Source organism: Bombus huntii, unplaced genomic scaffold (assembly GCF_024542735.1).
Source record: "Bombus huntii isolate Logan2020A unplaced genomic scaffold, iyBomHunt1.1 ctg00000073.1, whole genome shotgun sequence".
Classification (NCBI taxonomy): Eukaryota; Metazoa; Arthropoda; class Insecta; order Hymenoptera; family Apidae; genus Bombus; species Bombus huntii.
In genome coordinates, this window is record NW_026099331.1 from 297,423 (window position 1) to 311,415 (window position 13,993).

Consider the following 13,993-nt stretch of genomic DNA (forward strand, 5'->3'; position numbering starts at 1 on the left):
CTCGATGTATCACTTTCCAAGGCGATCACACGAATGAATATCTGATGAAAATCTTTTTCGCTATACGACTGCATTTGTTTGTTATATGCTCGCTGGAGGCATCGAGAAGGTTCCAATCGCCTTTGCTAGGCAGTTTCTGTCAAAAGTTTGTTGTATACTCTTTGGAAGCATCGAGAAAGATCCAAACGCCGTTGCTAGGCAGTTTCTGTCTGGAGTTTGATTCCTAATACAACGTGTGTCCCATTATATCGACATCTCCAAAGTACAATTCTATGTGATTTCTAGGGAGAACAATATAACCGATCCACACCTTCGTCAGGCAAAACGTTTATCCCGTGACCGTGGCTACGTTCGGCGACCAGTTGTCACCTCGAACCCACTTTCGCAATCACAAATATCAAACAATTACAAATGACAACAATTGCTTAATTACAGCTATGATAAAATCTAGGCTAAAGCATTAGAAAACTTTCCCAAAAGTTGCAAAGGGAAGGCTCCGGTTTTCCTTTCATCTCCGACATATAATTATGCGGGTCGCAATAATCCTAAGGAACGGTCATAAAACGAGGCTTCTGGATTTACCGCTAAAGCAGTTAAGTGGCCTAAAACACCTTCAAATCGAGACATTCCTTATGGTTATTGTTCCATCAGGTAGAAATTGGGGAGTACTTGCTTCGGCATTACATATACTAAAATTGGAACGATACATAGAAGATTAGCATGACCCCTGCGCAAGTATGACACGCAAAATCGTGAAGCGATCCACACTTTCGGGGAACACGAGGCGGGTATGGGTTTTCAGGGCGTAGGACTATGCCCTGGGAAAGTGGCTCGTCGGTGCCTTTGGCACCCGCCAGTTTGCAGATCCGGTGCAGAGAATTTTGCGGAGGATGGATATGGCAGACAAAAAAGGCAGTAACGTTTACGGCGCAGGGAAAAGATACCTCAGTACCGGTGCAGCCGCGGGTTGTAAAGCGAGCCCCGCTGCGTCGCCATCGAGCAATCGTGGCCGTCCGGGGGTGGACCATCAGGCCCCGGGCGTGTTCATGCGTCTGGTGACGAGGACGTGCAACCAGAGGAGTCTCGGGGAAGGTCAGAGGGTCCGGATGTAACTATCAGCGGCCCGGGATCTTCGTCGGATGGGCTGCTTTCGCGGTACGGTGGCGGCGGCAGGGTGAGATTCGACGACGAAATGTCATCGTGTCCTTCCTCTACGACCGTTGTGAACGCGCTCGGCAAGCGATCATACCGGAAAATTACCCGGTCATGGTTGGCCTCACGGAGGGCGAGAGCGTTTAACGCTGAACTCCAACGGCGCACGTGGTCACCACCTCCGCCGTCGCCTCAACAATCGCCGATCTCTGCCGTCTCTGCATCCGCGACAGTGCCGTTGGCGACGACGACGTGCGGAAAGAGGATATAAAGACGGAATCGGAGGAAAGAGAAGGGACCGAGAAGGACAGCTGACCGATTCAGGGACATGAACACGCGGACAGCGCATACCTGCGGAGAAGGGTGCGCTTTCTGGAGAATGAGGTCAGTCGTCTCCAGGAGACGGTGGAACGGCTAACCAAGGAATGTACTAAGAGGGCAGTAACAGAAGGAATTATAGTGACACTCGACAGCAAACTTTCCAACGGTTTCTGTCCCATGGCTCGTTACACAAAGACCCTATCTTTCGGACAAGATGATTGCCAGATGCCTATACATTATTACAGAATATTTTCAGTTAACCTAAGGACCTGCTACAAATCTTAGGATTAATTTAGCTAAGATCCTCCAAAGGGACAAATGGTCTTTGTCTTAACAGCCCCTATACCTACCGCCCACTACAGGAAGATACTGGAAATCTGCTTTCCTCACCTACGACGCTTCCTACTAGCATCTTTCTCTCAAGGGTGGTTAGCATCCTTTTCCAACCACCAACTCAAAATTTAGCCAATTAACAGCGACGTCCACTTCCCTCACTTTCCGAACCAACGCTTTCCTCAACGAATCCGATGATCTCGTATTCTTAGAGACACCCCACCACAGCTTTTCCTATCCAGCATCATCGTGACAGAAAGTCAGTCGCGAGACGCCCGTCCTAATTGATAGTTGGTAGTTGGCAGTAATCACTGATCCGAGTTGCTCGACATCTCAGGCAATCATCGTCCAAACTCGTAGCGCATATCGAATCGTATCTACCCGAGTTCGAACTTGTAATCGCGAACCGAAATTAATAACCGCGAGTTTTACGCCAAGTATACTCACCGAATATATTTTGTTAATAAATATTTATTGTTAAACATGTTCGAGTGTTCCTTCAATACCTATCACGCCCATCACCTCAGAAGTAACGACGGTGAATGTGAAGCGGCGGGGATCACTACTACGAGGGCATAAAAGAAGATGCTCCCGGGCCCCAACGGAAATGATTATGGGCCACAGAATAAGAATACGTATAAAAAATTTCCTGCAAAAAGTGATAATTTCGTGGATAGAAGATTGTGGATCAAAGGAAAACGATGCCTTACAATTTATCCACATGTTTTCTCTGTTTACACATCGAATAACCTCAACAGGTTATGGGCCCAGGGCTGTAAATTGCAAGGTAGCAACGTGAAGTGAATAAATTGTTAAAGTGTTGTGCTTGGTAAAATAAGGGATAGTGCTAAAAGGGAATCAGCAAGTGCGAAGATCGAGATGTTACGCGGCGAAGAAAATTGGCTCCAGTGGCGTTTTGTTATGCGTACACTTTTGGAGGAAGATGACGACCTGATCAACGTGTGTGAAGGGAATCTGTGTCATCCACGTAACAGCGCGGAGAAAGAAATCGCTCGTAAAAGATTTTTGAAAGCAGATCGGTTAGCGAGAAAATTAATCGTGACCTCAGTAGGAAGGAAACCGTTGGATCTTCTTTTATGTTGCACAGCAGCACATGAAATGTGGAAAAAGCTGAATACAGTATATGATATGAAGTCGGATGAGAATTTAAATATGGTCCAGAAGCAGTTCTTCGATTTTAAATGGAAAGAATCTGAAAATGTCTCGTACAACCTATCAAAGTTGGAACTCATAGCGGCAAAGATGAAAGACCTTGGGAGTGAAATTGGCGAGAAAATGATGATAACACGCATTTTATCGGTGTTACCAAACAAATTTGATCATTTTCACAGTGCGTGGGATTCCGTGGAAGAAGAAAAGAAGACCTTAGACAGGCTTAGTACCAGGCTGATGACGGGAGAAATCAGATGGAAGAAAGACGACCAGGAAACATCGGTGGCACTGGTAACAAAAAGTAATAATTATAAAAGGGAACAGCAGAAGCAGTCAAGTAAACGTGAAAACGAGAAACAAGGACCAAGCTGCTTCTACTGTGGAAAAGTTGGCCATCTAAAGAAGGATTGCTTTAGATGCTTTATATGCAAAAGGAAAGGCCACACAAGTAAAAATTGTTTTAAAAGTAACAGAAGAGACAACCAGGAACCTAGAAATCAAAATCGGGATCACAGCGGAATTGGTCTATTAGGAAGTACCTCAGCGATACAAGCGGCAAACCCTGATGTTTGGATAATCGGCTCAGGAGCTACGGATCACATGACAGGACGACGGGAATGGTTTAGCGTCTTCGAAGAATTCGATAACACGGTGAAGATAGAGATCGGCGATGGCACATTCATGGATGCGTGCGGCAAAGGAAAAATCAGAGTAGAGACTTTTGTGGGCGGCAAATGGGTAACATGTACAATGAACGATGTTCTGTACGTACCAGGTATGAAAAGAAATCTATTTTCCATTAGATCTGTTACAAGAAGGGGCATAGATTTCTGTGTTTCAAAGGAAGGGACCAATTGTATATTTTCACAAAATCAGAAAATAATAGCAAGAGGTTCTGTTATCGGAAATTTGTATAAAGTAGATATGCGAGTTATCATACCGTCAGTGTGTAATTTTAGCAATAGAGCAGAGTCAAACGCGGTCACATTACAGTTATGGCATGAACGGCTATGTCATCAAAATATCAGGTATGTTAAAGAGTTCTTAAAGAATTTAAATATGAAAGTTGTAGAGGATAATAACTTTTTCTGTGAAGGTTGCGCGTACGGGAAACCTCATAGATCGAGTTTTCACGAGAAAATCAATCGGGCGACTAAACCTCGCGAAATTATTTATGCGGATGTATGTGGACCTATGGAAGTCGAGTCATTAGGCAAGAAACTGTATTTTCTGACATTTAAAGATGATTTTTCAAAATTGAATCTTTTCTTTCTTTTATGAAGAAAGATTTTATTTTTCATTCTTTTGGTCTCTCCCCTCTCGTTTCTTTTTTCTTTTCTTCTCTCCAGCGTTAGATGAAGCGCACAAATGACCAAATCTTTCCACGGTTCTCTCTCGGTTCGCTATATTTTGCGAATGAAATTGTACTTCAAATTCACTATATCCAAACGTCTTCCCCTTTCCTTTTCTATTCCTCCACCTACATTTTGAATAACCCAGAGCGGTCGGATACTACATCGAATCGATAAAGTTTGGACCCATGTAAAAATAAGTATAATGCTCAGGAGTTTGTCGTTTGGGTATTCAATTGTGTGTTCACTATCGTTACTACTCGCACTCCGCACTCGTAGTACAAATCGACAAATTTTTAAAATTTGTTAATTTATCAACCACAGTTGATCATTTTAGAATCCACAGGAAAATGATAACATGCTCGATATTCTAGTTTGTGTTTAAAGATACATAAAAAATATATGTGTCGGAGATGAAAGAACATCGGAGCCTTTGGAATTTTGGATAATCCCGCAACATTGTAATCTAAAGTCTACTATAGCTGTAAGTAAACAATTGTAGTTATTCAATCCGATAGTAATTGTTCGAGAGTTGTGATAATGAGCTTGGGCTTGAGGCGACAGCCAGTCGCCGAACGTTCACGGGATGAACGCTATGTCTAACAAAGTCATGGAGTAATTCTGTAGCTCTCCTTAAAAAGGAAATAGTTGTAACACTCGACAGTAAACATTCCAACGGTCTCTGTCCCGTAGCTCGCTTACGGCGCGTCTCCGCAATACATGTTCAGTTAGCCTGAGGGCCCGTTATAAATATATAAACATACAAACAGTCTTTGTCCCAACTACTGGAAAATAGGGGAGACTTATTTTTCAACGAGCGGCGTCTCCCACTAGCAACTTTCCCTCGAGGGCGGCTAGCATCTTTTTCTAACCACCGATATGGAGATTGACCAATTAGCAGCAACGCCAATTTCCCTTACTTTCTGAACGAAGGCTTTTCTCGACGAATCCGATGATCTCGTGTTTTTAGACACACCCCATTATAGTTTTCCTCTGTAGCATTATCGGGACGGGAAAGTCATTCTCTCTCGCGATCTGATCGACGAAAAGAGTAACCCCTTACGACCAGTGAATATTACGCGTCCGACTTAGATTTTGTGAGCACGTTCATCTATCATCCCGTCGACCGCGGATTCGTCATTGAACCTAGGATCATTGTCATTAGCTTCTCGAGTATCTAATTACCACGATCACTTGTCAGATTCTGTAATAATCGTATTTGCACTAGTCAATGTCTTCTCTATTGTATAACAACAATGTGTAATCCAAACGAAGATTCGTTTCACGCCCCTAACCCTAATTATAATGTAAACCAGACATATATTTATACACTTCCTATACTCATACATATCTCATTGAGCATGTGAAAACTCACTAGTCGAACGTAGGTTATGAAAATACATCTAATTCAGAAATATATTATGAAAATTATGTAAAGAAATATAAATAGAAGATAAATTTGAGATAACAAAATGATAGCAAGCGTCATACAAAATATATTTTAGAAAAAATAAATGATTTCTTATACTTTTTTACTTATATTTTTTACTTATATTTATTTTCCTATATTTTTACTTCCCTTGTAAAATATCTATTATATTTCGATGTACTCAGTTTTTTTATATTTTCATGTTAAATTATATTATTCTTTCAGAGCTATATAATTTTCCTCTTTCACTATTTGAAGTTTCCTTCCACGAAACGATTTCCTTCAACGAAAACCATGCCATGCTTTGAAATACAACTTTTCAAAACATTTAATGTAAAAATAGGGAGATCATGATCCATGCTGATATATACATATTTTCCCATTTGGAGTTAACATTAGTTTCCCATTTGAAGTTACATAAAGTTTCTTCATGCTTAAATTTAATTTGCGATAAGTATCTTCTGTTTGTTCTTCAGTCATAATCACGGAAATAAGTGGTCGAAGAGATAGTGTACATCGAAATATAATATAATATGCTCAATTATATTAGAACTGCTAAAATATTCAACAAGGACGGTGGTATAGGCAATCGTCATCGAGAACAGATGACTAGCAATCGTGTTATCGTAAGTAACTTGTTTTTTCTTGTTCTTTATTTTGAGATTCAGCTTCCATTCCTTACATTCATCAACTCTTTGTATTCTCCTTATTTCCCCTTCCCTTTTCACCCTTTTCCACTTGCGGCTCATTTCTTCACCCGGAACAGAGTATGTAGCTGATCTTCATCGAACAAACCTGTTCGAACGTCTCACCACTTTACGGATACTTGCATATAACTATAATACGCATCTTCATTCGTCTCTTATTCATTGAATGGATTTGAGAGACAGCGATTTTGACGCGCTTTCCTTTAAGCATTATCATTTTAGGAGTGTTCCTGTTAGAGTATACATACTTCGTAACGGTAATAAATAGACCGAGTTCAATGGACTTTTATACGGAGCAAATTTCTGGTGCCCAGATTTACTACTATAAATCAATGCATCATTTGATTAAGCAGTTTCAGAAAACAGTCTGAATTTAATTTGGTAGGACTGTAGTTTTAAAGATATCTCCAGGATACGCGGAACAGCGTACTCTATATATTTAGTATAGTTTAAAATGATATTTTATAGGATTCTCAAATCCGAGTCGAAATTGTATTCGTGAGCAGTTGCAGTTTTCATACAGGCATGTATGTATGTTTTCACTTAAAGCCTTTTTAACTATGTGGCGTCAGAGTTTTCTCTGAACGTTGTCTATTGACAGTCTTGAGTGCAGTGACATCATATTTGATGCTGTCGAAAAATTAGTAAATAAAATTATTGCTAAACTGATCGAGAGAAAAGGAGCGTTAGATACTCCTCTTATTAAATCATCAGACGTTAAAAATTGTTTACTTTTCATTTTTACTATTTATATTATTTCTAAAATAATACTAACATTGACAATAAAACTCGATTGGGTTAGACATCTGCGCATTAGTGATAAATAGTTGTTACGCAATACATTTGTTCAGTTGAGATGTACTGTTGAATTTCACTATACAAATTGTATTATAATTTATAGCTTAATTATGGATAGATTTCAATGGTAAGAAGATTATTTTGTACAAGTACAAGCATATGTCTGTACTCAAAGTGATGAAGAATCTTTATGCTCTTGTTCAGCAACTGGCCAAATAACGCCAACTGCGTTCATGTATGCGACAAAAAACATATACATCTACAGAAATTGTATAATAAACAACTCACTTCTCGATAAATGTGCGAACATGTTTAAGATGTTCGAATTTCGAATATATTTCAGATATTCATCCACTTATGTGAAGAACGATTTTCCGCATGAGTCATCTGATTATTTTATTTTTTTTCCGAATTCTGTACATTATGTGTGTATTCTGTACATTCTCTGTGAACGCTTCCAGCCCTTCCGGCTTCGTCGTTTCCACGATTAGGCCAGTGTCGCTTATTTTTTTAACTGCTGTGACTTGTATACCCCCTTTACGGGGGTTTACTAGCGTGAATAGCGCGTCGCGCGCTTCTCCGCTTGTTCTTATTTCACCATTCTCAATTTCCGAGCGGATTATAACTACATTTTACCGCCATTTGTCCATTGTTTACTGCTGGCCATCTTCACTTTTTTCCGCGTACTCACAGCGACTTACTCACAGCACTTAATATCGCAGTTTCCTTATTCTTAGCTTTTAGCTTGTTCTAGCCTTCCGGCTAGATGACAGTTGTGGAGCAGGAGATTCTCCACAAATCCTCTCATATCCTTAAAGTAACGCATTATCGTTGCGGTTTGCCCTTGTTAACTTTGTTGCTCGGGTCGTGGCAGAATGGTAGGACCCTCTTTTCCATATCGCTAGCTCGTTCCCTTATGTCGGGTATTGACCGCGATTCTTCTTTAGTATCCTCCTTCTCTTCATCAGACCGCTTCTTGATTTCTGGGTTGTTTTGCTTTTTCGGTGTAGCGCTTATACTAGGATTTTTGGTGGTTGACCCCTCTTCCCCTTTTTCAGGCTTTTGCGTTTTCAAGGGTTGCAAAACCATCCTTGCATTCGTGGCGGGTGGCGTCTGCCCACGTGAAGACATCTGGATTACTTTCGTGGCGGACTGTTTGTACACAGTGTACGAAGCGACGCGAACACAACCTATCTGCATGCCATCGTCTTGGGTCAACGCATGCTGTCAGGAGATCTTTAAAATATGTCCAAGGATGTTGGTCGATGTAATTGTTAACAATGACTTGGCTTATTTAGAACCAGGCAGGCAACCGCCAGAGGCAAGGGAGGTGAAGAGGCTCTACAAGGATTTCTGGGGTAGAACTGGACCTCCAAATTCCATAATCCCAGGAAGAAGAGCCTCGGAGTTGTTATTATGTGAATACTTTCTTGTTTCACATGATCTAATAAACCAACACTTCTTTCAACTTTTTTTAACAAACTGTTTTGAATCGTGCAACATTTTCGATCGATTGCGATATCTCTCACAATTGCATAGTTTTATTTGTGAATATTGCACAAGTAAATATTTCGTTTTTTCGTTCAGACAAACTGCAACGTGATATTATTTTATATCACTGTCGCTTGATCACTTTGCACAATTTTTATGCCAAGAGAAACATGTTAAAATTCTACATGCAATTTCTTTAGAGACGGTTGTACATTCAAATCATACAAATATTTTTTTTAGGCCTTTTTTTTAAAAGGAGTTTATTGGGCCCAGAAAATACAGATTTTAAGTGCATATATTCACAATAAACATGAATTTTTGTAATGGTATGTTAGGCAAAGGTACCGATACGCGGCGGTACGACGTAGCCATGCTGTATTATGTGTCGGCGCTTTACATTTTTTGTTGTATGATGCGGTTTTTGGCTTTAAGCCTCTGGGGAGCGGAGCTTTTTTTTTTATTTTTTTTCTGCCCTAAAAAACTTGGTCGCAAAACAGGACGCTTCGGTAGTTTGCTTTTTGAGTGCTGTGTAACTTTGGGGAAGGGTGGGATGAGAGGGATGGGGCGGGTGGGGGGGGGGGGGACAAATAGGATTATTTACAAATATTTACAAATATTTACAGTGTTTACATTTTACACCTGTGTTATGCGGTGTGAGAATTGAGCTCTGTCGGTTTAATGTTCTCTCTTACTTTGTTATGAGTTCTGTATCCACCAGTATTTTTTTGTGTTTCTTCTGTGTTTGTCTTTGGTGTCTTTCCGGGGGAGGGCAATGTTGTATCTCCATCTCGGGTCAGCGGTCTGTCCATTTATGTTTTCTTCGTAGAGTATGGTTTTGATCCCTGTTTTTCTTTTTATGTGATATATTATTGGGATGTTGTTTTGTTCCTGGAGGTAGTTTTTTCGTCTAGGTATAGGAAGGCTTCTAGGGGGATGTGGCCTGTTTCACAGTGTTTTTGTAATATGCGTTGTTAGGAAATAGACAGCTGAAAACTAAGCTGTTTTCTTTTATTTTTGCTGCTTGCGCGAAGTGGTTTCTTATTAGCTTTAGGATGTGGCAGTCGATGCGGTGAATGTTGGCTAGGTCGTATATTGTTTTGTTTTTTACATATTTTTTGAATCCGCTGTGTTCGGATCTGTATGTGCTCAGGCAAGCCCTGATGCATTTTATTTCGAATATGCGGATTTTTTCCATCTGGGAGGCTGATATGTTGTACCAGATTGGGCTGCCGTAGGTAATGATTGGTCTGATTAGTGCTTGGTAGCATAGTATTTTCACTTTGCTGTCGAGATGTTTGGAGTAAAATAGTCTTTTTATTCGCCAGAATGCTTTATTGGCCTTAGCAATTTGGGTTTCGGTGTGCTGCTTGTAGTTTAATTTGTCGTCTATGCTTATTCCTAAGTATTTTACGCAGTTTTTGTGTGGTATGAGAGCCCCTTTGTTTGCTTTTTCTCTTACTTGGAATTTTCGGCAGTGTTCTCTTTCTGTTGGGTCGATTTCACTTAACTTGGGCCTGAATAGTATGGTTTCGCATTTGCTTGTGTTGATTTTTAGTTTCCACGCGTGGTAATAGTCGTTTATTTTATCGAAAAGTTCTTGCAGTTCAGTTTTTATTGTCTTAGTTTTGCGGCCTGTTACGTAGATGATTAGGTCATCTGCGAAGGCTATGGAGCGTTTGTGGGTGGATGTATTGAAATTAAAGAGGTTTAGTAAGTCACTATTGTAAATACTGAAAAGTAGCGGGGAATTTACTGTACCTTGTTGCAGACCATTTGTTATGGAGAATTCTTTGCTTGATGTGTTTGAACCTTCGGTCATTACGAATGTTCTGCTTGTGATCATGTCCCAGACTATTTTAATTAGATGTTTAGGAAGGTTTATCTTGATCAATTTGTATATGAGATCTGGGATCCAGACTGTGTCAAAAGCTTTTTCGAGGTCTATTAAGCAGGCGGCTACTCGTTGTTTTGCGTTTAGGGCCCAGCAGATGTCCGACGTAAGTTTGTTTATTGCGTGGATTGTGGAGTGGTTGTGCCTGAAGCCAAATTGATTTTCTGCGATTATGTCATTTTTTGTGCAGAAGGAAGTTAGGGGGTTGTTTATGATTATTTCAAGTACTTTGCTTATGTTGGGGAGGAGACTTATGGGTCGTAGGTTTGCGGGCGATGAGCCGTCTTTGTCTTTTTTTGTAATAGCTATCAATTTGGCTTTTTTCCATTTTCTGGGGAAATATGTGTTGTTTAGAGCATTGTTGAAGAGTACTGTGTAGTACCATTTTATTTTGTTCGGTAGGCGCTTGAGTAAAACGTTTGGGATGCCGTCGAAGCCGGAGGATTTATTGTTGTTTAGTTTGGAGAAGATTGTGTTTGGTTGATTGTAATTTGTGAAGTAGTTTATTTCTGGATCTGGTTGTTTGGGGTTGTCTGCGGTGTTTTCGTTTGAGAATGTACAGACTGTTTTGTTTAGCGTTTTGTCTTGTTCCATTTCATTTTTAAGTTTGTTTCGGCGATGATAATTCTGTTTAGTTGATCTCGGCCCATGTGTTCGTTTTGTGTGTGTATTTTGGAAAAGTGGGTGCCGATGATGTCTAATTTTTCTATTGTTTTAGATATTATGAAGGTACCCTCGGTGTCTTTGATGGTGTTGTGTATCGTTATACCTGCTTCTTGGATGAGGGAGGCATTTTCTGGGGGCAATTTGAGAGGTGGGATGGGGTTTTGTTCTTTTGGTCTCAAGATTTGATTTATTTGTGGGAACATGTTTGCTGAGTCGTTTTTGGAGATGTTTTTTATTTTGTTTGTCCAGTAATGGTTTATAGAATTTGCGAATTCTTGTTTCATTTGCGCTTTTATTCTGTATAGTAGGTACTTTAGGAATTCTAATTCTTCTCTTTTGTCGTAAAAGGCACCGGAAAATTGTCTTTCACGGTGATCTTATTTAATTCCCCGTAGATGACGCAGAGATGCATTTTTTATTCTTTTTCCGCACTAATACAACAAGGGATTGCGTATGGTGAATTGCTTGGTCTGATCATTTCTTTCTCGTACAAATCGTCCAAAATTGAAAAATCGGCCGATATGCCGACAGCAATGTCGCCGTTCGGCCCTCTTTACGGAGTAAGACCAGCCTCGCCGTCCGCCACGCTCGTGGGTAGACTCCCTCCCTCAGACATCTCGTGTAGAGGCGCCGAAGTTTGACAACGAGATGATGGCGTACGGTTTATCTCGCGCGACGTAACACGGTTTTTCGCTACATATAGCAAATTTCTTTTTATGATTAGTATTTTGGTTCATGCATACCTGAAATATAATTACGATGTAATTTTGTTAAATTGAAAATCGCGCTAGCCTGCCACAGATATTGGTGAATTATAATACAATTATTCTGTTTTTCTACAAACATTGTGGCCTTTTTCCTACTTAGTTCGGTAATTTTCAATTTTAAGGTGTTGAACAATTTCGTTTCGTTGTAATTTAGGATTTGTTAACGAGCACTTTTCACAAACTGACCGCTGTTACTTGTCTTTGGATCGTTGTTTTGTGAATACGGCGAATGTGGGAATAAGAAAGAAGAGAAGCAATTGAGATACAACGAGATACCTTACAGATTTTATATCTAGACAAATAAAGTCAAAAGAAATATAATTTAACCAGTGTCTGGATCCATTTGGACTAGTCAGCAAATAACGGAAGTTGTTTAACTTAGTGTCATAAGAAGCCAAGGTATCTCTAAACGACGGATTTGGTATCAACATTCATTGTAACTTCAAAGAATTGTGTCGGACTTAGGCATGGTCTTCTGTGCAGTTGACCGAACGTTGCGCATTTCCAGAGTTTAGCTATCGTCCAATATCATTTTGATCGTGAGATTCTCAAAAATCCAATTAAATCGTTTTATAACAATGAAATAAAAAATATGAAAACTTCGTTTTTCTTATTTTGGCAATTTATGAGTAATTGCGTTATCGCTGGAGCAGACAAAGAAAACACCGGAAACTACTTGCAGTGATCAGTTCCGCGAAGTAGTGGGGATAACTCGTATCCGCTTAAAATTTGAAGAGACAAATTTTCGACTCTCTGAGCGACGTTTATTTCGTCAGGACTATCAATTGTCGTTTGAACGTTGTGTTTCGATCGTTCGCGGAGAGACGCGATCGCGAGATAGCACGTCAACGAGAGTTGTAAGTTCCCGTTACGATTAAATAATCGACGCCACGATCTGATCGATTCCCTCATTTCGATTAGGATAATAAGGGTAGTTCAATGAATTCCACAGAATTAACACAAATAAATTAACGTTTATTTTAACAAATTATCAACTGGGAAGACATAAAGAGAACAACAAAAAGAAATGTAACTGCGTTTTGCTTGATAAGTAATGCGCGATATAAGAGATGTGTTGACGGTTCGGCTTCTCGAAAAGTTCTGCACGCCTTTCGATTTTTTCCGTTTTTTCTGGAAGGCGACCCCCACTACGTTCGGATCACGCCACATTCTTTTACGCGAGGTAAAATAACGGCCACGAATCGACGTTTCTGGAGGTCGCCCTGCTTAATGAACCATGCGCTTGCCACTACAATGTTTGTTTGCCGGGCAGCCGCGACGATCCGTCTGCGACATTATAGTGCCGCGATCGACAGTTAAGAATATGATCTATGGTAAGCCGCATGGCGTAACATGTTGCATTAATTTCTCTAATGTAATTTCGCGTACCTTTAACTGTAACTCAGTTCTTTCGGTACTTAACGAGAGAGCCGAAAATTTCGTCGTTTTAAAGTTTGACGATCTCGATAATTGTTAATTGTGTAATTTCGTGCTCCTGATAAGGATCGATAACTTACAATTAATATGCATAAAAATAATTACAAATATTGTTAAATATGCCCGCCTTGATATTCAGTACATTTATTATTTCTTCAGAACATGTTTTTAAAGACGCTTAATAATATCTCTTCACTTATTTGTGACACTCGCCTTTCGATATTCTCCTCAGCGGTTTCGATTTGTACACATCAGTCTCTAACATCCCACAGAGAAAGAAGATTATTCTATTCTCTCCGTTTATTACGCCCCAAGGCTTACTATAGGCCGTGTTCCTAACCGTCGCAAACAGATCGTCTTACATGACCGTCGAGATATACACAAAGTAGCGATAAACGCATAGTTGTCGTCAAGCAGCGAGTTCCAGAAACATCTATTCGCCTTCGGTGCGTTATTTTATCCGCATAAAGAAAGAA

The 13,993-nt window shown here is 40.1% G+C and overlaps 2 protein-coding genes and 1 non-coding gene across 3 annotated transcripts in view; 2 read left to right on the forward strand and 1 right to left on the reverse strand.

Annotated features, from left to right (window-relative positions):
• The window catches only part of LOC126876377 (venom serine protease Bi-VSP-like), a 126,026-nt gene extending 112,614 nt beyond the window's left edge, over window positions 1-13,412 (reverse strand). Inside the window, exon 1 of the mRNA XM_050639237.1 lies at window positions 13,188-13,412. Coding sequence (XP_050495194.1) covers window positions 13,188-13,250 — 63 coding nt within the window. The 5' untranslated portion in view covers window positions 13,251-13,412. The remainder of the gene's footprint in view (window positions 1-13,187) is intronic.
• The window catches only part of LOC126876382 (omega-amidase NIT2-A-like), a 398,341-nt gene that overhangs the window by 212,345 nt on the left and 172,003 nt on the right, over window positions 1-13,993 (forward strand). The window lies entirely within an intron of this gene.
• LOC126876403 (U6 spliceosomal RNA) lies at window positions 666-772 on the forward strand. Its single transcript, XR_007694176.1, has one exon. It is a non-coding gene; the product is annotated as a U6 spliceosomal RNA (small nuclear RNA).